The following is a 23,975-nucleotide window of genomic DNA, read 5'->3' as shown; positions in this document are numbered from 1 at the left end:
TTATTCACTTTTTTTTTTCACTTTTTTTTTGCAGTGTTATAGGTCCCATAGGGACCTATAACACTGCATACACTGATCTTTTACATTGTTCAATGCTTTCTCATAGGAAAGCATTGATCAATGATTCTGCTGCTTGATTGCTCATGCCTGGATCTCAGGCACTGAGCAGTCATTTGGCGATCGGACACCAGGAGGCAAGGTAGGAGACCCTCCTGCTGTCCTGCAGCTGTTCGGGATGCCGCAGCTCCCTGAGCTAACCGGCATGGTTTTACTTTCACTTTAGACGCGGCATTCAACTTTGAACGCCGCGTCTAAAGGGTTAATAGGGCACCGCACTGCGATCAGTGCCGCGCGCTATTAGCCACGGATCCCGGCCATTGTTAGAGGCTAGGCCCGACCCGCTATGACGCTAGAGTTTTTGCTCTGCCTCCTTTTTCTTATACTTGCTAATGATTTTTTATGTATATTTTAGATGTCATCTATGGAGTCTGGCAACTATGGAGGATGCAGAGAGTCACGTGGAAAATCTGCGCATAAACACAGACACTTTGGCCCAGATTTATTAAACTGTGTGAGAGAAAAAGTAGAGAGATTTTCCCACAGCAACCAATCACAGCGCAGCTAATGAGCTCTGGTAAAGTGAAAGGTGAGCTGTGATTGGTTCTTGTGGGAAAATCACTCTATTTTTTCTCTCACACAGTTTGATAAATCTGGGCCTTTGAGTGTAAAACTCCTCTTCCAGAATGATATGAGTTCTCTATTTGCCCCTCATGTCATCCCAGACTTCCGCCCAATCAGGAGCCATCCATGCAGGATATGTTTGTGTGGGTTATGGAGTTAGTTTTTGGATCCATTAAAGATCTAAAGGATTCCTTAGCTGTTGTCCCTCCCGCTAGTAAAAAATCTAGACGGCCACTATAATCCACTCTGATGAGGAATTTAGAATATTGGATGAAACTAAATCATCTTTACAGGTGGAGGAAGAGGTTCAGGGAAAGAATCATTTTCCTATGGATACATTTCCAAAATTTATTAGAGCTGTGTAGATTGAGAGTTTGCCAGATAAACAGGAGGAAGCTCATTCCACCTTGAGAAGACCTAAGGTTTTCTTTGTGGATGATACACTCCTGGGGGGACATGTATCAAAGATTTTACCCCTGTTTTGTGTGTATTTTTTTGCGCAAAATTTTGCGCAAGCCCTTTTTTTGCGCAATTTTTTTGCTCACGTTTTTGTAGAGCATGTCCTCCAGATGTGGCTGAATCAGGGTACCTTGGAGTGACATCTATAGTACACATGGATTTATTAACTGCGTACTTTTTTTTTTACACCAAAAATTTTGCCGCAAGAGCTGTTTTTTTGCGCAAATATAAGCCATTTTGGACTTAACGTAGCAAGATGCTCTAAATCATTGATTCTATTTTCCAAAGAGTGGATTGAGGAGATTACTATATTTACCCGCAATTTATGAAGCTCATTGCGCTTGATTGATACATTTAGCGCTTCTGCACATAATTTAGAATTCGGGAAAAGGGGTAAAATGCTTCTACCATACACAAATAATGATACATGTCCCCCCTGGAGCTTATGAAGTCAGAATCCTGAAAAAGCTCCTGTCTTGAGCAGGCGTTTTAACCTTAAGGACCAGGCCCATTTTGGCCTTAACCCCTTAAGGACCACGGGTTTTTCCGTTTTTTCACTTTCGTTTTTTTTCTCCTCACCTTTTCAAAATCATAACCCTTTCAATTTTGCACCTAAAAATCCATATGATGGCTTATTTTTTGCGCTACCAATTCTACTTTGCAGTGACAGTAGTCATTTTACCCAAAAATCTACGGTGAAACGGAAAAAATCATTGTGCGACGAAATTGAAGAAAAAACACAATTTTGTAACTTTTGGGGGCTTCCGTTTCTACGCAGTACATTTTTCAGTAAAAATTATGCCTTATCTTTATTCTGTAGATCCATACGATTAAAATGATACCCTACTTATATAGGTTTGATTTTGTTGTACTTTTGGAAAAAATCATAACTACATGCAGGAAAATTTATACGTTTAAAATTGCCATCTTATGACCCCTATAACTTTTTTATTTTACCGCATTTGGGACGGTATGAGGGCTCATCTTTTGTTTTTAGCAGTACCATTTTTGTGTTGATCAGACTTTTTGTTCGCTTTTTTTTTTTATTCATTTTTTCATGACATAAAAAGTGACCAAAAAAATGTTATTTTTGACTTTGGAATTTTTTTGCACGTACGCCCTTGACCGTGCGGTTTAATTAATTATATGTTTTTATAGTTCAGGCATTTATGCACGCGGCGATACCACATATGTTTATATTGATTTTTAATTACATGTTTTTTTTTATGGGAAAAGGGGGGTGATGTGGACTTTTATTAGGGAAAGGGTCAAATGACATTTATTAACTTTTTTTTTTTACTTTTTTTTTTTTGCAGTGTTATAGCTCCCATAGGGGGCTATAACATTGCATACACTGATCTTATACATTGTTCACTGCAAAGCCAAAGCTTTGCATTGATCAGTGTTATCGGCGGCCGATTGCTCAAGCCTGCATCTCAGGTTTGGAGCAATCAATCGCCGAAGGGACGCACCAGAGGAAGGTAAGAGGACCTCCGCATTTTCACTGTGGTGGTCCCAATCAGCCCCACTGAGCAGCTGGGAAGCTTTTACTTTTAGAAGGGTTAATAGCGTGCGGTACCACTATTAGCCCCGGGAGCCGGTCAAGGACGTAAATATACGTCCTTCGTCGTTAAGGTGTTAAGGACCAGGCCAATTTTATTTTTGCATTTTCGTTTTTTCTCCTCGCCTTCTAAAAATCATAACTCTTTAATATTTTGATCCACAGACCAATATGAGGGCTTGTTTTTTGCATCACCACAACTTACTTTGTTGTGACATCACTTATTTTACCATAAAATGTACAGCGCAACCCAAAAAAATATTATTTATGCGGGAAAGTTCAAAAGAAAACCGCAATTTAGCAAATTTTGGAAGGTTTTGTTTTCATGGTGTACACTTTATGGTAAACATGACATGTTTTCTTTATTCTGTGGGTCAATACGAAAAATCTCAAACTATTTTTTAACAAAATTATTATGTTTGAAATTACCCTATTTCGACCACCTATAACTTTGTAATTTTTAGGTTTTACTTTTTATTAATATTTTATAATTTTTTTGGGGAATAAAATGTGACACAAAAGCTGCAATTTTGGATTTTTTTTATGTTTACGCCGTTCACCGTATGGGATAATTAACAATATATTTTGATAGTTCCGACTTTCATGCACGCGACAATACCAAATATGTTTATTCATTTTTTTAAAATGCTTTTTTTGGGGTAAAATGGGAAGAACAGATGAATTACATTTTTTATTGGGGGAGGGGATTTTTTAAATTTTGTAACTTTTTTTTTTTTTACACTTTAATAGTCCCCATAGGGGACTATTTATAGCAACCATTTGATTGCTAATACTGTTCAGTGTTATGCATAGGACATAGCACTGATCAGTGTTATCGGCTATCTTCTGCTCTGGTCTGCTCGATCTCAGACCAGAGCAGAAGACTCCTTTAGACGGACGGAGGCAGGTGAGGGGACCTCCGTCCGCCATTATGGATGACCGGATCCCCATGGCAGCGCTGCGGGTTATCCGATAATCCATTTAAAGTGCTGCACTGCCGCAGATGCCATGATCTGTATTGATCACGGCATCTGAGGGGTTAATCGCAGACATCCACGCGATCGCGGATGTCCGCCATTACCACCGGGTCCCTGGCTGCTGATAGCAGCTGGGACCTGCTGTGCATGATGCCAGCACCGGTCCTTTGGGAAGAGTTCAGAATACTCAAGTTATCTGCTGCCCACATAAAGGGAGTTCAGAATGTCATTGCGGACCGCCTGAGCAGAGATCTGACAGTTCCTGCAGAATGGACGCTGGACCAGGAGGTATTCCTTCAGCTTATGGGTCTTTGGGGTCTTCCAGAAATAGACCTGATGGCTACAAGAGCCAATCGCAAGTTAGACAATTTCTGCTCCCTTTATCTGGCGGACAATCCTTCTTGGATAGATGCCATGACAATTCCTTGGAGATTCAATCTGGCATACATCTTTCCACCAACTTCCATGACACCCAGGGTATTGATGAAGATCAGACAGGATCAGTGATAGCAATCATTACATTTTGGCCCAAGAGATCCTGGTTCTCCCAGCTAATTCAGATGAGCAGAGGAGTTTATTTGAGACTTCCCCCCCAAGCAGAACCTGGTGTCTCAGGGCACTTGGCTCTGCCACAACTAGAGAACATTCAATCTGACAGCATGGAGGTTGATAGGTCCTTATTGAAAGTCAGAGGGTTTTTGGACCGCATACTTCAAATGCTATCTCACTCTAGGAATGAGGCGACTAACAGGACTTACGCCAGAACTAGAAGAATTTTTCCCAAGTTGTGTGCTGTCAAGCAGATTGATCCCTCCTCTCCTTCTGTTCCATCAATTCTCGAATGCCTACAGGATGGATTTGACAAAGGCCTTTCTCCCAACTCTATCTAGGCACAGTTAGCAGCTTTATCAGCATTCCTTCACAGATGCCTCACTCAAGAGTTGGTAGTCAAATCCTTTTTTAAAGCCATCACCAGAATTCATCCAAGATCTGTGAAACCTGTTGCCTCATGGGATTTGGCGTTAGTCCTGCAACAAATTTGTGCTCAACCTTTTGAACCCTTAGAGGAAGTGGAACTTAGTTTCCTCACTCTTAATCTGGTTTTATTGTTGGCTGCCAAGAGTGTTAGTGAACTTCAAGCTTTGGCTTCAGTTGAACCTTATACCACCTTCTTACCTGGGAAAGTCCTTCTGAGATTCCTTCCATCTTTTTTGCCTAAAGTTGCTTCCATCAAGTAATTTCTCTTCCACAGTTTTCTCCTGAGTCTGGATCTTCTCAGAAGGATTTTGCTACCCTAGATTTAAAAATCTATTTGGAAAGAACTAGGGGGGAGATTTATCAAAACCTGTGCAGAGGAAAACTTGCCCAGTTGCCCATAGCAACCAATCAACTTGCTGCTTTCATTTTTATGAAGGCCTGTGAAAAATGAAAGAAGCAATCTGATTGGTTGCTATGGGCAACTGGGCAAGTTTTCCTCTGCACAGATTTTGATAAATCTCCCCCTAGATCCTTTCGTATTTTAATCATGATCCAAAGAAGGGTTCTAAAGCATGAAAAACGTATATTTCCTGGTGGATTTGTGAGTGTATTCATTTTTGTTATACTTCTAAGGGTTCGACTGCACCAGAGTTCACTAGAGCACACTCCACAAGTCTATTTCAACCTCTTGGGCTGAACATAATTCTGTCCCTTTGGAACATATCTGACATTCTGCAACTTGGAGTACACCATTGACTTTTCTAAAACACTAGAGTTGACACTTTTCTATCTATTGAAACTATTTTTGCTAGAACTATTTTGAATTCTGCACAGCAGGAGAGCCCTCCCTATGGGTTCTACTTGCTAAATCCCCATATTGTGCTGCTGAGAAGGGAAGGGAAGACTATATTTTGTTTGTTAATTTGTTTTCCCTTAGTCTCCTCAGCAGCGCAAGCTTCCCTCCCTTTATATTTACCTTTTTTTTGTTACTTGAAAAGTTATTCACTGTCCTGTTGTGTAGCAGGTGTTTATATAGGCAAAGTGGGAGGTGCATATAGTTTTTTTTTTTTGTTTGATTTCATAAAAAAATCCCCTGTCCTATTAGCTCACCCCATATTGTGCTGCTGAAGAGACTAAGGGATAACAAATTAACAAACAGATTTAGTCTCATATATATTGTATGCTGAAAAGTGTCAATAAAGCTGTAAATGGTATAAAAGAACTATTACTCATGAATAACTCAAATTCCAATGACGTTAAAATACACCATTCATGTGACCCCCTGCATCAAATCATTGTGTGGTGTAGGGGTGTTGCAATGATATAACAGGGTCTGGTGGTATTAACCCTTATTTTTCGTGACGCCAGGGTGCGGTTTGCTTAGTATTGGAGGTCCTGCCGCCAACCGGCCCACAAACGGCAAGGATAATAAACGGAATGTCCACAGCAGATTTTGTGAGAAAACTGGAAACTTTTACTTGAACTTTTATGCAACAGTCTTTACAAGCATACAGTGTCTCTCGAGGTAACCGGGATGCAGGTTCCTCACAAGCTTTGCTGGGATGGAAAGTCTTTAGCTTTAAGCAGGCCACTGTGCTACTAATTAGAAGATTTGAGCGAAATAGTAGTCACACAGGATTTGTAGGTAGAGCTATAAAACTCACGGTTTTAGTGGCTGCTGGTTCTTTAGGCTTTGGCCTAGTTGAGAAGAATGAAGTTGTGCTGATTGTGCTTGCTTTGGATCCGGGAGCTAAGAGAGAGCAGGAATCAAGAGAGAGAATTTAGTGACTACAGCCCCTTATATACTAGGGGGCTGGATTAATCCCATTGGTTGCAAAGCCTGTAAGTCCTGAACCCAGAGAACTCTGGGTACATCACATGGCATTATCACATGACCCCTGAAGGTCCTAAATATCTATACAACCATTATAATAAATCATGTGACCCGGGTAGATCCTATACATTTATACACTATACAAAGATATTTATATGAGGCGACCAAGGGGCAAGCCCTGCAGGAGAGCCTTGTGGAAATGGAGGGACTCTAGTTGAGGTGACTTTAGACAGGGACAGGACCAGGTCCTGTACCGAGACACCACAATTGACCATGGCAGAAACCACTGGTGCTGTACATGGTCAAGTTCCATAGTGGAGCTAAAAAAAAAAAAAGAAAAAAAAGTTAAAGAATTGAAATAAAATGTTTAGGAAATAAATAAATAAAAAGATTATTAGTATTCAAAAGGAATGGGAATATAAGAGAAGGAAAACACTAGAAAAATCCTGTGTGGAAACCTTGCCATAGGGCTTGTTCACACAGATGGATCCGCACCATATTTTATGCTTTCGATCCACCAACAATGGACCCTACAGAGTGGCCTCCATCTGTGCCTGCTTATAGCGGTAATCCACCGTTACGAGCAGACACACTGCGATATGCGAGTGTGAATGAGCCCATAATGAGTGAAGCGATTCTAAGATAGTTTTGATATATTGTACTTTAAATTAGTGGTAAATCTGTGTTGATAGCATTTTTTGGGAAAAGCAAACTCCAAAATATTGTGAAAAATGTAAACATTTCTGCCATAATTTAGAAAAAAATTGATGACATTTGTTGTGCAGTAAAAATGATGTTACCTGTATTCTGTGGGTCGGTACGATTATGGCGATACCCTATTTATATAGATTTTAAGTTCTTTTTCCTTTTCACTACAAAATCCTTTTTTTGTGTTGCCATGTTTTAACTGCCATAACTTTGTTTATGGTACCATTTTGGTGATACATGCTGCCTTTTGATCATTTTTATTCCACCTTTTTGACTTAAATTACCGTATCCCTTTTTTTCTTATGGCATTTATTGTGCGGGATATAACATTATCATTTTACAGTACAAGCCATTACGAATGTGGCAATAGCTATTATGTATAGTATACAGGGCTTTATTGGAAAAAGGGACATTTGTTTTATTATTTTTCATACACTTTATTTCTTTATTGACAAACCTTTTATTTTTATACTTTTTACCTGCCTGACCGCATTGTGCCAGTTCTACATTTTATTGGAGAAGGGCTAATGCTATTGGTTTGGTTTTCAGTGTTCAGCCAAGGCCCATTAGTTCAGAATTCCCAAACATTTGGGACATTTGGATGCTTCCATCTTGGAAACAGTTTGGGGAAATTTTCTCAATTTCTTATTCAATTGGAGCCTTTCACTTGACATCACTGTCATCAATGCTCTTTTGGATGAATTGCCAAAAATGTCCACAGACGCCTTCTCAGAAGAGTTTAAGCTGTTATACCTGCCAAGGGGAAACACACTATATAGTAATGTATTTAAAATGGAATATCCTAAAAGCTTTCGTTGCTGTAATATAGAGGCCTCCCAATACTTTTGTCCATATAGTGTATTTAGTAATAGGAAAATAGTAAAACATAGTAAAACCATATAGATGTAGTATTGCAGGTAACATATTAACATAGTTAATAAGGTTGAAAAAAGACCAGAGTCCATCTAGTTCAACCTATATCCCTAATAAGTCCCTACTGAGTTGATCCAGGGGAAGGCAAAAAACCCTCATACTAGAGGTAAAAATTACTTCCCGACTCCAAATATGGCAGTCAGAATAAATCCCTGGATCAACGTTTTGTCCCTATAAATCTAGTATACATAACCAGCGATGTTATTACTCTCCAAAAATGCAGCCAGACCCCTTTTGACCTCTTTTACAGAGTTCACCATGACCACCTCCTCTGACAGAGAGTTCTATAGTCTCACTGCTCTTACAGTAAAGAACCCCTGTCTGTGCTGGTGTAGAAACCTTCTTTCCTCTAGACGTAGAGGATGCCCCCTTGTTATAGATACAGTCCTGGATATAAATAGATCATGGAGAGATCTCTGTACTGTCCCCTGATATATTTATACATAGTTATTAGGTCTCCCCTTAGCCTTCTTTTTTCTAAGCTAAATAACCCTTATTCTGATAATCTTTCTGGGTACTGTAGTCCTCCCATTCCCCGTATTACCCTGGGAATGGGAGGACTACAGTACCCAGAAAGATTATTATGATAAACCGATACAATAGATATTAGTTATATTTTTTATATCATTTTTACTGCACGGTTAATGTCTTAAAATTTATTTCATAAAGTAATGACGAAAGGTAAGAATAGTATTATTTTAAACCTATGTAAAAAAAAAAATACCAATGTCCACATTTGCGTATTTTGGTCACTTCATATACCATAAAAAATTTATAAAATGTGATCAAAACAAAACCCCAAAAAGTCCCAATAAAAACAGATAATGGTGCAAAAAATGAGCCCTCATACATCCCCATATATGGAAAAGTGCAAACGTTATAGGTGTCAAAAGGAGGCCATAAAAGTGATCCTTCATACATGGCACAAAGAAAAAAAAAACAATTATAGGGGTCAGAAGAAAACAATTTTAAGCATACTAATATTTGTAAAAAAAAAAAAAAAGTAATAGTTTTTAGTATTAAAATAAAATAAAACCAATATGAACTGGAAACCACTGTTCTCGTATGCTCCTACAGAAAAAACTTTTCCCCCTTTTTTTTTCTCATTCCTGTTCACATTGGTTTCCCTGCCCATTGATGTATTTACATAAATGCATGTGAATATGTCTCCACTTTTTGCAATATTATGTTCTATTGTATATCAATACAATATCAGAAAAAGCAAAAAAATTTGACCTATTGAACATTTCATTTAGTGTAAACCTGCATAAATACATTTGTCTGTGACACATACTGTAGAACTGCATCTATATGCATGGACATTTTTTAGCTTTTTCTAGACAGCAATACCATGTGACTGAATAAATGGATATATAAGAAGGAACTGGTTATTGCTTTTTTATGCCATGACGAAGGACATGCTTGTCCGAAACATGTAGGCTGCTGTGCCCAGCTTGTATTTTATATTTATGCTTCAATAAAGTGGATCTTTTTACCTGCCGTAAGTGCCGGATTACTTTTTTCTGCTTGTACAGAAAAAACATAGTGTGTAATCTTTATCGAAAAATTTGCCCCACAAATAGCTTTTATTTTTATTTTTGCAAATAGATTTTTTGATTTGATTACAAAGTAGAATTTGTGGCGCAAAAAACAAGCCCTCAAATGGGTCTGTAGGTGGAATATTGAATGTAGGTGGAACAAAGTACAAAATCCTCAAGGGCTTAGAAGTGCATCCTCAAGGGGTTAGAAGTAGGAAAGTAAAACAAAAGTTATACAAATTGGGTATCGCTGTAATTGTACTGACCTCCCCTAAAGTTGTAACATTGTGTTTTAATTTTATTAATCCCTTTCCTCCACAAATAATTTTTAATTTTTGTTTCATGGTACATTTATGGTAAAATTAAAAGTTGGCATTACAAAGAACAATTCTTCCTGCAAAAAAACAAGCCCTCATGTGGCTCTATAGATTTATTTCTAAAAAGGCTAGGAGGCAGGGACAGCTCTTGCCATAGGCAAAATAGGCCACTGCCTAGAGTGGCCCCTTGAAAAGGGCGCCCCCTGTGGCCACAGTTTTTTTGTGAAGTCGGCGATGCTGCGCTATCTTCTCTATCTTCTCTGGCTGTCAGGAGTGCAGCACTGTCAAGTCACATTCACAGTAATTATTACCTTGTATGTCATGTCATGTGACAGTGCTGCTCCTAATGGCCAGATAGAGGAGACAGTGAAGCCCCGCTGCTGCACACTCCTCCACTATTATCCAGGGCTAGAGCCCTGCAGGACCGACCCTAGAATTCTGCTTACCCCTCCCTCCACCTCTTCCCCTGGCCGGGCTGACAAGATCCTGAAGGTTAAGGACCTTTGTTGATGTCACCATCATGAGACCAGTTACATGTTGTGGGTGGAGCTTTACCATGCAGGATTGGTGAGATGGTTGCTGAAGGATCTTTGGTGATGCTGTGGAGGAGGCGGGGCTAAGCTGAAGTAGAGGTGACATAGTTCCTGCACAGTCACTGCTGTTGTGTGTGAAAAAATCTGCACCTCAGTGTCACCCCAGTAGTAAGATAATTACATGTAGAGGAGGTTTGTTACAGTGTGTCACCCGTGGAGGGGGTTTGTTATAGTGTGTCCCCACAGTAGTCAGGTGTTTACATGAGGAGGGAGTTTTTTTTACAGTGTGTCACCCCAAAAGTAAGGTGATTACATGGGGAGGGAGTTTGTTACAATGTGCCACTCCAGTAGTAAGGTAATCACTTGTGGAGGTTTAATACAGTGTGTCAACTCAGTAGTAAGGGGATTAGAAAAGGAGGAGGTTTGTTACAGCATGTCACCCCAGTAGTAAGGTAATTACATCAAGAAGGGGTTTGTTACAGTGTGTCACCCCATTAGTAAGGTGATTACATGAGGAGGGGGGTTTGTTACAGTGTGTCACAGCAGTATTAAGGTAATTACATGAAGAGAAGGTTTGTTACAGCGTGTCACCCCAGTAGTAAGGTCATTACATGTTGAGGTTTGTTACATTGTGTCACCCCAGTAAGATATTTACATGGGGAGGAGGTTTGTTACTGTGTGTCACCCCAGTAGTAAGGTGATTCTGTGGCTACCTTACTACCTACATATCTGGTTACCTAGCTACCTTACCACATACATACCTGGCTACTTAATTATATACCTGGCTAAGTACCTACATACATGGCTTTCTAACTACCTACATACCTGGCTACCTAACTACATACCTGGCTTACATATCTGGCTTCCTAACTACCTACATATCTGGCTACCTAGCTACCTAATCAACTACATACCTGGATTCCCTACTAAATACATGGCTACCTACCTACATACCTAGCTACCAAACATCCTACATACATATCTGGCTACCTACCTACATACCTAGCTACCTAACTACATACCTGGCTACCTACCTACCTGGCTACCTAACTACATACCTGGGTACCTACTTTACATACCTGGCTACCTCACTTACTACCTACATGCAGAACTACCTACATACTGGGCTACCTAGTTATCTACCTACCTACATACCTGGTTACCTAACTACCTAGCTAGATACCCATCTACCTACATACATGGTTACCTTAATACCTAGCTAGCTACCTATCTGCCTACATACCTGGCTACCTAGCTAGCTACCTGGGTAACTACATACCTAACTACCCAGTTAACTACATGGATTCCTAAATGCCCGGCTACCTAACTACCTAATTACATACCTACCTACATACCTGGCAACTTAACTACAGCACCTAACTAACTACCTACCTACATGCCTGGCTATCTACCTGGCTAGTTATCTATCTACATACCTGGTTACCTAACTACCTAGTTAGCTAACTACCTGTCCTTTTAATGTATAGGACACCAAGGAGGGCATTATAACAGTTTGGGGTCTATAGATGGGAATATTGTGTAGAGTAGGAGACGGCACTGGAAAAATACAGAGTTTTAACTGCTTGTCCTGCAGATGTTAAGAGATGAGTTTTGGCAGGAAGAAGTCAAGATATAACTTAACCCCTTAAGGACCAGGCCAATTTTCACTGTAGGACCAGAGCGTTTTTTGCACATCTGACCACTTTCACTTTAAGGCTGCATTCACATCACGATTTCTCCATCCGACCTGAGACCACGATTTCAGAAATCAAAATCGTATGAAAACGTACACAAAGTCTGATTCATTGACTTCCATGAAAAAATCAGATCTTTTATACACATCCGATTTGATCCGCATCCGATTTTAAACGATTTTTTTTCGGGTCTGAAATCGGGTTTGACCACGATTTTTCCCCCAGTCTGAAAACCGGATACAAATCGTATCTGAAAAAGATATAATGAAGTTCAATGTAAATCGGTTAAGATCTTTAACTGTGCGATTTCATCAGATTAATCGCACCCGTATTTTTTGTTCACACATGCGCAGTAGCCACAGAATGGTCCAGCAAGTTCTGGAAACTGCTACAAACTTTGAGAATCCTCCTCCCAGCAGTCTCTGCTCTATATATAAAGGTCAGAGCAACCTTCCCCCCACACACACCTAGTCTGTGAAGCCTGGACACCATCTTGATGCACCCAAGGAGTGAGGTACCCTTCTGAAAGTAAGTTTCCTCAGATATCTCTATGCAATAGATGTTTTATGTTATCAATATATAATTTTCAAACATTTTATTTTGTGTAGGATTTATTTTCTATGTTTTATGCATGTTTTTATTTCCCTATATTGGCTGTGTTCTCATTGTATAGCCACAGTAAATTGGCTGTTTGGTGCTGCTACCATGTTTTCTTGCATTCAACATTGCACTTTATATTACTTTGGGGGATAGGGGGGTTATATAGTGGATAGCTGCAATGATAACTTTATAATGTTTTTGGGTGGGATCCTGCTGTTTTTATTTTTCACCATGTGTTTACAATGCATGCTTGCTTGTGTACTTCCAATATTGTGTGGTGATTGGGGTGGGCTCCTGCTGTTGTTTTTGTACCATGCTCTCACAGGTGGAGATTTATCCAAAGCTGAGCAGTGGAAGAGTGGTGCTGTTGCCCATAGCAACCAATGTGATTGCTTCTTTCTAGAGGCCTTTTCAAAATGTAAATCACTGATTGGTTTTTATAGGCAACTGCACCACCTGTCTGTCTCAGTAGATTCACATTATTATCTTTTTTTGTGTTTAAACAGATGTTTAGTGATGATGATGAAGATGAAGTACCAGGATATACGCAGGAATCCTTTCCTGGGGTAAATTTTTGTGTGTATATCAATATGTGTAGATATGGATACCTAGATATAGATGGGGTGTGTATGTGTATAATATATAAGAAAAAAAAATACATATATATATATATATATATATATATATATATATATATATATGTATGTGTAATGTATATGGTGGAGATGTATCAAAACATGTGTAGAGCAAGGGTGGTGCAGTTGCCCATAGCAACCAATCTGATCGCTTTTATTTTTCAAAGGCCTCTTTAAAAATTAAAGAGATGACCTGATTGGTTGCTATGGGCAACTGCACCACCCTTACTCTACACATGTTTTGTTAAATCTCCCCCTATGTGTATGTATGTCTGTGTGCGTGTGTGTGTATATATATATATGTCACGATTCGGCTTCCAGGTAGTGGATCCTCTGTGTCAGCGAGGGATTGGCGTGGACCGTGCTAGTGGACCGGTTCTAAGAGGCTACTGGTGTTCACCAGAGCCCGCCGCAAAGCGGGATGGTCTTGCTGCGGCAGTAGCAACCAGGTCGTATCCACTAGCAACGGCTCTACCTCGCTGACTGCTGAGAAGGCGTGGGACAGAAGGACTAGGCAGAGGCAAGGTCAGACGTAGCAGAAGGTCGGGGGCAGGCGGCAAGGTTCGTAGTCAAGATGGATAGCAAGGGTTCAGGTAACACAGGCTTTGGACACACTAAACGCTTTCACTGGCACAAGGCAACAAGATCCGGCAGGGGAGTGCAGGGGCAGTGATCAGATATAGTCTGGGAGCAGGTGGGAGCCAATTAAGCTAATTGGGCCAGGCACCAATCATTGGTGCACTGGCCCTTTAAGTCTCAGAGAGCTGGCGCGCGCGCGCGCCCTAGAGAGCGGAGCCGCGCGCGCCAGCACATGACAGCAGGGGACCGGGACGGGTAAGTGACCTGGGATGCGATTCGCGAGCGGGCGCGTCCCGCTGTGCGAATCGCATCCCCGACGGCCATGACAGTGCAGCGCTCCCGGTCAGCGGGACCGACCGGGGCGCTGCGGGGAGAGAGACGCCGTGAGCGCTCCGGGGAGGAGCGGGGACCCGGAGCGCTAGGCGTAACAGTACCCCCCCCCTTAGGTCTCCCCTTTTCTTTGTCCGGTAACTGCCTCCCCTGGGATGAGGACACCGGGAAAGAATGGAGGGTTTCCTCAACGGCAGGCAGCACAGCAGGAGTGGGAATGGGGAGGGAGGGCAGAGGGCGAAGCCTGGCACGGGGCAGTGTGACACCAGGACGGGGGCCATGAGGAGGCACTGAGGCTTGCCTGACGGGACTGGGAGGGGGGGAGAGGCACTTCCTATGACAGACAGAGTCCCAGTTCTTGATCTCCCCGGTGGTCCAATCAAGGGTGGGAGAATGAAGCCGGAGCCATGGCAGACCGAGGAGGACCTCAGAGGTACAGTTGGGAAGGACGAATAACTCAATCCTTTCGTGGTGGGGTCCAATAGACATCAGGAGGGGTTCTGTGCGGTAACGCACGGTGCAATCCAATCTGACTCCGTTGACCGCGGAAATGTAGAGCGGCTTGACGAGACGGGTCACCGGGATGCTGAATTTATTCACAAACGACTCCAAAATAAAATTCCCAGAGGCACCAGAGTCCAAGCAGGCCACGGCTGAGAGGGAGGAGTTGGCTGAAGGAGAAATCCGCACGGGCATCGTGAGACGTGGAGAAGCAGACTTAGAACCAAGAGACGCCACACCCACGTGAGCTGGGTGCGTGCGTGCGTTTCCAGACGTGGAGGACGGATAGGGCAATCCACCAAGAAATGCTCGGTACTGGCACAGTAAAGACAGAGATTTTCTTCCCTACGGCGATTCCTCTCTTCCTGGGTCAGGCGAGACCGATCCACTTGCATGGCCTCATCGGCGGGAGGCCCAGGCGTAGATTGCAACGGATACTGTGGGAGAGGTGCCCAGAGATCTAAGTCTTTTTCCTGGCGGAGCTCTTGGTGTCGCTCAGAAAAACGCATGTCAATGCGGGTAGCCAAATGGATGAGTTCTTGCAGGTTGGCAGGAATCTCTCGTGCGGCCAGCACATCCTTGATGTGACTGGATAGGCCTTTTTTAAAGGTCGCGCAGAGAGCCTCGTTATTCCATGATAACTCGGAAGCAAGAGTACGAAATTGGATGGCGTACTCGCCCACTGAAGAATTACCCTGGACCAGGTTCAACAGGGCAGTCTCGGCAGAAGAAGCTCGGGCTGGCTCCTCGAAGACACTCCGGACTTCAGCGAAGAAGGACTGGACTGTGGCTGTGGCAGGATCATTGCGGTCCCAGAGCGGTGTGGCCCAAGACAAGGCCTTTCCTGAAAGAAGGCTTACTACGAACGCCACCTTAGACCGTTCTGTAGGAAACAAGTCCGACAACATCTCCATATGCAGGGAACACTGAGACAAAAATCCACGGCAGAGTTTAGAGTCCCCATCAAATTTGTCCGGCAGGGACAAGCGGAGGCTAGGAGCGGCCACTCGCTGCGGAGGAGGTGCAGGAGCTGGCGGAGGAGATGGTTGCTGCTGTAGCAGAGGCAGAAGTTGCTGTAACGTGGCGGTCAACTGCGACAGCTGCTGTCCTTGTTGGGCAATTTGCTGCGATTGCTGAGCGACCACCGTGGTAAGGTCAGCGAGACTTGGCAGCGGCACCTCAGCGGGATCCATGGCCGGATCTACTGTCACGATTCGGCTTCCAGGTAGTGGATCCTCTGTGTCAGCGAGGGATTGGCGTGGACCGTGCTAGTGGACCGGTTCTAAGAGGCTACTGGTGTTCACCAGAGCCCGCCGCAAAGCGGGATGGTCTTGCTGCGGCAGTAGCAACCAGGTCGTATCCACTAGCAACGGCTCTACCTCGCTGACTGCTGAGAAGGCGTGGGACAGAAGGACTAGGCAGAGGCAAGGTCAGACGTAGCAGAAGGTCGGGGGCAGGCGGCAAGGTTCGTAGTCAAGATGGATAGCAAGGGTTCAGGTAACACAGGCTTTGGACACACTAAACGCTTTCACTGGCACAAGGCAACAAGATCCGGCAGGGGAGTGCAGGGGCAGTGATCAGATATAGTCTGGGAGCAGGTGGGAGCCAATTAAGCTAATTGGGCCAGGCACCAATCATTGGTGCACTGGCCCTTTAAGTCTCAGAGAGCTGGCGCGCGCGCGCGCCCTAGAGAGCGGAGCCGCGCGCGCCAGCATATGACAGCAGGGGACCGGGACGGGTAAGTGACCTGGGATGCGATTCGCGAGCGGGCGCGTCCCGCTGTGCGAATCGCATCCCCGACGGCCATGACAGTGCAGCGCTCCCGGTCAGCGGGACCGACCGGGGCGCTGCGGGGAGAGAGACGCCGTGAGCGCTCCGGGGAGGAGCGGGGACCCGGAGCGCTAGGCGTAACAATATATATATATATATATATATATATATATATATATTGATTTGTGAGTGTATATAATTTTTTTTTTTTTTGCAGAGTCCATGTTCATCTGACCATAGCACTGTATGTACCCTTTTTTTTTTTTTTTTTTTTTTTTTTTTTTTTATAAATGACATAGGTAAAAGCACAGTTGACCTTTAAAATTGCTTTTATATTTACCATTATATATAGACTCAGGCAAGGTTTAGCCCAGAGCCGGAGGAGCGGTGTCAATCTCCCCATCTGCCTACCACTAGCCAGGTTATTATTTATTTATTTATTTTTTTAATTCTACATAGTTTTAGCATGTTCATTAATTTTAAATTTTTTTTAGGCATCTTCTGTTACCACAAGCCAGAAATCAAAGAAGCCTTCATCTAGTCAAAGCACAATTGGGGTAAGTATGCTCATCTTTTCAAGACTATTCTGACCTTCAAGGGTACCACAAAACCACTATCAAACTTTACATCATTCATGGTGATGCAAATTGCCAATATTTCCAAGGATCTATTGTATAATTAATTTATTTCCAAGGATCTCTTCATGTATGTAGCTTTTTTTTTTTTTTTTTTCATCATGAAGGTTGATCATAGTAGCATGCTTTGGACACAATGGGGGAGATTTATCAATAACTGTCCAGAGGAAAAGTTGCCCATAGCAACCAATTATATTGCTGCTTTTATTTTAACAAGACCTCTGCAAAATGAAAGTAATCTGATTGTTTGCTCTGGGCAACTTTTCCGATGGAAAGGTTTTGGTAATTCTCCCCCAATTCACCCTCCATTCCTGTCTATTGGTCCTGTGCCTTTTGGTTTCAATTTGTGCTTAGACCAATTATGTTTTTTTAATTTAGGTATCCCAAAAAAAGAAAAGATCAAAGGGAAATGAGGGTGAAATGGTGCCTGACTTTCCAACTGAGGAATTAATCCTATTAGTCCAAGATCGGCCAGTACTGTGGGATCATACCCATTAAAAACACTCAGACAATTATCATACAAGAAAGATGTGGCAGGAAGTGGGGGAATGTTTAATTCCGAACTATGAAACCTTGTCTTCCTCAGTCAAGACTAAATTAGGTTTGTTTGACAGTCTAAATGTTTAGATATTTTATTTCCAAAGTTTATCCTATGTAATTAATGAAAAATGTATTGTTTTCATTAGATGAGAAGATGCAAAAAAAATGGCGGTCAGTAAGAGATGCTTTTAAAAGATATTGTACTAAAGAGGAACAAGCGTCTAAAAGTGGTTCTGGTGCCTCCAAACTTACAGTGTACAAGCATGCCAATAGTCTACAATTTCTTCGAAAATGCTTCAAACTTCGAAAGTAAGTATATTTAAGTCCAAAAAAATTGCATCTTTAAATTTTCACATGAATCTTTAAACAGAGGCTGACTGGTTACTATGGGCAACTCAACTCTTTCTCTACACAGGTTTTGATAAATCATCCACTATATGCCTTTGAAATATTATATTTTTTTGATTTTCAGGACAACATCAAGTCTTTCTTCAACATTACAGACAGAACAGATAGAACAGACTGAGGGTTCCACACTACAATCAGAAACTGCTCCACCAGTAGAAGGAGAACCTTCATCTCGCATGTCTGTTGCAGATCGAATACAGCATCAAATTATGCATGCCAGTAGACGCCAACGAAAAGACCATGATTTTAGAGATAGCTTAATGTTAGAGGGATTTCAAAAAATAGAGGACAGCTTTGAGAGTAGATTAATGTCCCAAGATTTAAGGATTTTGCGTTTGGAGGGAGAGTGGAGTGGTGAGAAAGAAAATGCAGATCGTCAATTCCTTCTCTCACTACTCCCTGGTATGTCTACAATGACATACTCTGAAAAATTATATTTTCAGCGAAAAATTCTTAATTTAATGACAGAGATAGACAAAAAGCACTGCCAAACGCCCACATTTCATGAACCATCACCAATGCAACAATATCAACCACTAGATCCCCAGACACGTGTGCCTCCAAGTACACCACAGCGTTTCATTCAATATGGTCAACCTCAAGTTGTCCAAAAACAGTTTCCCAATGTTCGTACCTACTCTCATCAATATGTCCAGGAAAGCACACCTGTTCGGGGATCAGAGGTTCAATTCCAAAATTTGTAGCTACTTTTGTCTTTGCACAATATGAACCAGCTTTCTCAAATAGTGCGTGAGAAACATTGGTGTGAATTTCCAAAAGCAAATGCTATTGTAAACTCACTCCACTGTTTCACACTGATTGAGAGATCAGGTTCATTAGAGATCTTTTATTGACAGTGAGTTTTGGTTGGTTCAAAAATTTTTGTAAAATGATCTATAGCACTTTATTGAAGATTCTCACTTATCTCAATCTGGATGTTTCCCAACCAGGCAGCTTACAGCTTTTGTCAAACTACAATTCTCAGTATTGTTGGTGTGTGGAGATGCTTTAAATTGTATTTTGACAACAGCTGTAGGCCCAAAAGAGTATTGTTCTGCCAAGAACTTGAGTCCATTGTGAAGAACTCACCTGCCTCCGTTACCCCGTTGCTGTTCGGTCCTTTGGTCTAGTCTTCTTCCTCCTTTTGTGAGCATGGATCATCACACTGAGCTTAGCAATATCACCTGCCACAGATGTACAAACTTGGCTGAGTGCAGTGTGATGATCCATGCACACAAGAGGAGGAAGAAGGTGACACTCAATTTTTTTGCAGAACAATACTGTGATGGAGATTGTAGAGAGTCATGGAATTCTATGCACTAGTATGCCGCTTTTTGCTGCCTTATGTTTTAAAAGTTTTATAAAGTTATATATTTCTAAACACATATGTAGGGTAAATTTTCAACGTGGCAAAATATACCAACATTGTAATGAACCTTTTTTGTGAAGGTTTAAAAAAAAATGCCAGCAGAATTTATACCTGTACTGTTTGTTTCTCAAAGGATTTGTTTGAATATTCTTTGATTTTTACCCAATTGTGGGTAATGTTTACATTTTATTATACAATGTTTTTTACTTTTATAAAGTAAAGAAATTTCTAAAAAAAAAGTCTTCATTATTTTAAGTTCACAAATACGAAATTAGTTTAACAAACAACATTAATATTAAAATTGGTTATATAATTGGTTCTTGTTGACCGTGTCAAATGCCTCCAGATGAAGTCTGTGAAGAGAAAAATAATAAATGTTAGTACATTTATAGAAGATTAAAGATAATAAGGGGGAGGGGAATTATCAAAAGCTGTGCAAATAAATAGTAGGCAAGTTGACCATAGCAATCAGTCAGATCCCTTCTTATTAGCAGAGGCAATTTTTATAAATGAAAGAAGCGATCTGATTGGTTACTATAGGCAACTGGGAAACATTTATTCTGTAGAGGTTTTATACCCCCATGAGTGGACCCAAAGCTCCTCAAACCAATTACATACCTAAAGATTATCTTGCCATGGAACTTTGCCTTGTGGGCTGATGAAGTACTCTGCATATTGGTCACGGATATTAAGGACAGCTCTGGTGGATCGTGCAGAAACAGTTTGTGAACTGTCCAGCTGGGACTCGCTGTCACTTGGGTCCATGTTCAGTGGTTCCAAACTGGTCACATAATTGTGCAACACTACACATGCTTTAACAATTTGGTCTATGTTATCTGGAGAAAGTTGAATAGTAGTGTTCAGGATTCGCCAACGTGCAGTCAGTATGCAAAATGCACACTCTACAAATCTGCGGGCCCTGGTCAGCCTATAATTAAATATTCTTCTTATGGGGTTCAATCTTCGTGACCCATACGGTTTAAGAAGGTTTGGACACATTAGGAAGGCTTCATCTCCTACCAAGACAAATGGCATTGGGGGTCCCTCTGATCCTGGGAGTTGTTGTGGAGCTGGGATGTTAAATGTCCCCTGGTATAGTCGTTTTCCCATGCAGGATTCTTTAAAGACTTTAGAGTCATTTGTACGGCCATATGCACCAATGTCGACTGCCACAAATTGATACTGGCATCAGCTATTGCCATTAATATTATAGAGAAAAACTTTTTATAATTATAGAAACTTGAACCACTGTGAGCCGGCTTCTTGATGCGAATGTGCTTGCCATCTACTGCCCCTATGCAATTAGGGAAATTTGCAACTTCATTAAATTTTTCAGCAATGGCCAACCACTGATCACAGGTGGGATGTGGCATGTATTGTGGTTGCAGCTTTTCCCAGATAACCTGACAGGTCTCTTTAACAAGGTAGCAAACAGTAGACTTGCCAAGGCGATATTGGTAGTGCAGGGAGCTGAAACTTTCCCCAGTGGCAAGGTACCTGAGTATGAAGAAATATAGTATTCAGACTAGACACAGGCAATATACATTCTCGGATATTCAAGCAAATCCCCCACCCACCTCATTCACCCCCCAAAAAAGTGTATATAGTGAATATCTACCTTAGGGTGACAGCCAGTCTTTCTGTTGCAGAAACACATTTCCGGAACCTTGTATCCTGGCGTTGTAGATCAGCTCCAATCAGCTGCAGTAGATAATCAAAACTGTCTACAGTCATTCTAAAGTAGTCTTGAAACTTTATAGGGTATCTTCGAAGCTGGCTATACAGACCATGAAAGGCCCCATGCTTCTCCCTAACAGTATTGACAGGGTGTACCCAATAACGGCGCTTGCTGCACTTTATGCAACCTCCTTTGCCTCCTCCTCAATTGCAGCATCCTCATTCGCATAAGCAATGATATAATCATTGTAAATTTCTCTCACACAAGCACTCCTATATCTCCTATCTCCTTGTACACTCAATAAATCTTTCAACACGCCCCTTTTATGAATTGAATAATAAAGCTTTATTTACCCTTGACAACGAACATGATCCAATTTTTATGAAGCAAATCAGATAAAATCGGATCAAATTTGGGAACCATACGATTTTTTTAAACAATTCTTTAATCGGATGAGTGTAATTTTTTAGATACGATTGTATACGATTCTTACAATCCGTATCCATCAGATTTTTCTGTCCTATATTCGGATGGAGAAATCGTGATGTGGACGCAGCCTAAGCATTAATAACTCTGGGATGCTTTTACCTTTCATTCTGATTCCGAGATTGTTTTTTCATGACATATTCTACTTTATGATAGTGGTAAAAATTTGTCGATACTTGCATCATTTCTTAGTGAAAAATTCCAAAATGTGATGAAAAAATGGAAAATGTAGCATTTTTTTTTAACTTTGAAGCTCTTTGCTTATAAGGAAAATTGTTACGCCGAGCGCTCCGGGTCCCCGCTCCTCCCCGGAGCGCTCGCAGCGTTTACCTGCTCGCAGCTCCCCGGTCAGACCCGCTGACCGGGAGCGCTGCGATTGTGTCTCAAGCAGGGATGCGATCTCCGATGCGGGACGCGCCCGCTCGCGGTTCGCATCCCAGCCTGCTTACCAGACCCGTCCTCCGTCTGTCCAGTCCCGGCGCGCTCGGCCCCGCTCCCTAGGGCGCGCGCGCGCCAGCTCTCTGCAATTTAAAGGGCCAGTGCACCGCTGATTGGCGCCTGGCCCAAATTAGTAATTTCACCTGTGCACTGTCTATGTTACCTCACTTCCCCTTCCCTGTATTGCCGGATCTTGTTTCTCTCGAGTAAGAAAATACCTCATATGTGTATGTCAAGTGTTCAGCGGGCGCAGTAGAGGGCTCAGAAGGGAAGGAGCGACAGTGGGATTTTGGAGAGTGAGTTTTTCTGAAATGCTTTTTGGGGGGCATGTCACATTTAGGAAGCCCCTATTGTGCCAGAACTGCAAAAAAAAAAAAAAAAAAAAACCACATGGCATACTATTTTAGAAACTACACCCCTCAAGGCACGTAACAAGGGGTCCATTGAGCCTTAACATCCCACAGGTGTTTGACGACTTTTCGTTAAAGTTGGATGTGTAAATTATAATTTTTTTTAACTAAAATGCTGGTTTTCCCTCAAATTAAAATTTTTTACAAGGGATAATAGGACAAAATGCCCCTCAAAATTTGTAACCCCATCTCTTCTGAGTATGGAAATACCCCATGTTAGGACGTAATATGCTTTGCGGGTGAACTACAATGCTCAGAAGAGAAGGAGTCACATTTGGCTTTTGAAAAGCAAATTTTGCTGAAATGGTTTTTGGGGGGCATGTCCCATTTAGGAAGATACAATGGTGCCAGGACAGCAAAAAAAAAAAAAAACCACATGGCATACTATTTTGGAAACTACACCCCTCAAGGCACGTAACAAGGGGTCCAGTGAGTCTTAACACCCCACAGGTGTTGGATGTGTAAGTGATTTTATTTTTTTTTCACTAAAATGCTAGTTTTCCCTCAAATGTAAAATTTTTACATGGGGTAATAGGACAAAATGCCCCCCAAAATTTTAAACCCCATCTCTTCTGAGTATGGAAATACCCCATGTGTGGATGTCAAGTGCTCTGCTGGTGCACTACACTGCTCAGAAGAGAAGGAGCGCCATTGAGCTTTTGGGGAAAAAAAATTGTTTGGAATGGAAGTCAGGGGCCATGTGCGTTTACAAAGCCCCCCATGGTGCCAGAACAATGGACCCCCACATGTGACCCCATTTTGGAAACTACACCCCTCATGTAATGCAATAAGGGGTACAGTGAGTATTTACACCCCACTGGCGTTTGACAGATCTTTGGAACAGTGGGCTGTGTAAATAAAAAATTACATTTTTCATTTTCACGGACCACTTTTCCAAAAATCTGTCAGACACCTGTGGGGCGTAAATGCTCACTGTACCCCTTATTACATTACATGAGGGGTGTAGTTTCCAAAATGGGGTCACATGTGGGGGGGGGGTCCATTGTTCTGGCACTATGGGGGCTTTTTAAACACACGTGGCCTTCAATTCCGGACCAATTTTCTCTTCAAATGCCCAATGGCGCTCCTCTTCTGAGCATTGTAGTTCGCCCGCAGAGCACTTTACATCCACATATGGGGTATAAAAAATATATATAAATATATGTATATCGGCGCTATGGTGTCTATGTAACTATAAATCCACTTACTTAGTGTCTGAAGGGATCATGCATTCCTAGTACATAGATGAAAAAGGAGCTTCTGTGTTTACTACAATAAAAAAGCAAATAAATTAATAGATCTGTGTGTTGTGCTCCAAATTGCATTTATCCATAGGCATAAGCATTCAATAGAAAGTAATAGCTGATAGTTACTCTAAGCAGC

The 23,975-nt window shown here is 41.8% G+C and overlaps 1 protein-coding gene across 1 annotated transcript; it reads left to right on the top strand.

Moving 5' to 3' along the window:
* The first annotated feature begins 16,844 nt into the window (after positions 1–16,844).
* LOC130359677 (uncharacterized) lies at positions 16,845–18,915 on the top strand. The gene is made up of 6 exons (XM_056562877.1): positions 16,845–16,872; positions 16,981–17,049; positions 17,123–17,185; positions 17,642–17,864; positions 17,950–18,112; positions 18,276–18,915. The coding sequence occupies exons 4-6, from the start codon at positions 17,792–17,794 to the stop codon at positions 18,913–18,915; spliced, it is 876 nt and encodes a 291-aa protein (XP_056418852.1). The 5' UTR covers positions 16,845–16,872; positions 16,981–17,049; positions 17,123–17,185; positions 17,642–17,791.
* Positions 18,916–23,975: the final 5,060 nt, after the last annotated feature.

The sequence above is a fragment of the Hyla sarda genome, chromosome 1 (genome assembly GCF_029499605.1).
Source record: "Hyla sarda isolate aHylSar1 chromosome 1, aHylSar1.hap1, whole genome shotgun sequence".
Classification (NCBI taxonomy): domain Eukaryota; kingdom Metazoa; phylum Chordata; class Amphibia; order Anura; family Hylidae; genus Hyla; species Hyla sarda.
The sequence above is the reverse complement of the archived record's forward strand: the minus strand, read 5'-3'. Positions and strand labels throughout refer to the sequence as shown.

Excerpts from the sequence above, each read along its gene's own strand:
- LOC130359677 (XM_056562877.1), top strand. The coding sequence starts at position 17,792 with ATGTGGCAGGAAGTGGGGGAATGTTTAATTCCGAACTATGAAACCTTG. Across the intron at positions 17,865-17,949 it reads CTCAGTCAAGACTAAATTAG|ATGAGAAGATGCAAAAAAAA; the intron begins GTTTGTTTGACA and ends TGTTTTCATTAG. Across the intron at positions 18,113-18,275 it reads AAATGCTTCAAACTTCGAAA|GACAACATCAAGTCTTTCTT; the intron begins GTAAGTATATTT and ends TTTGATTTTCAG.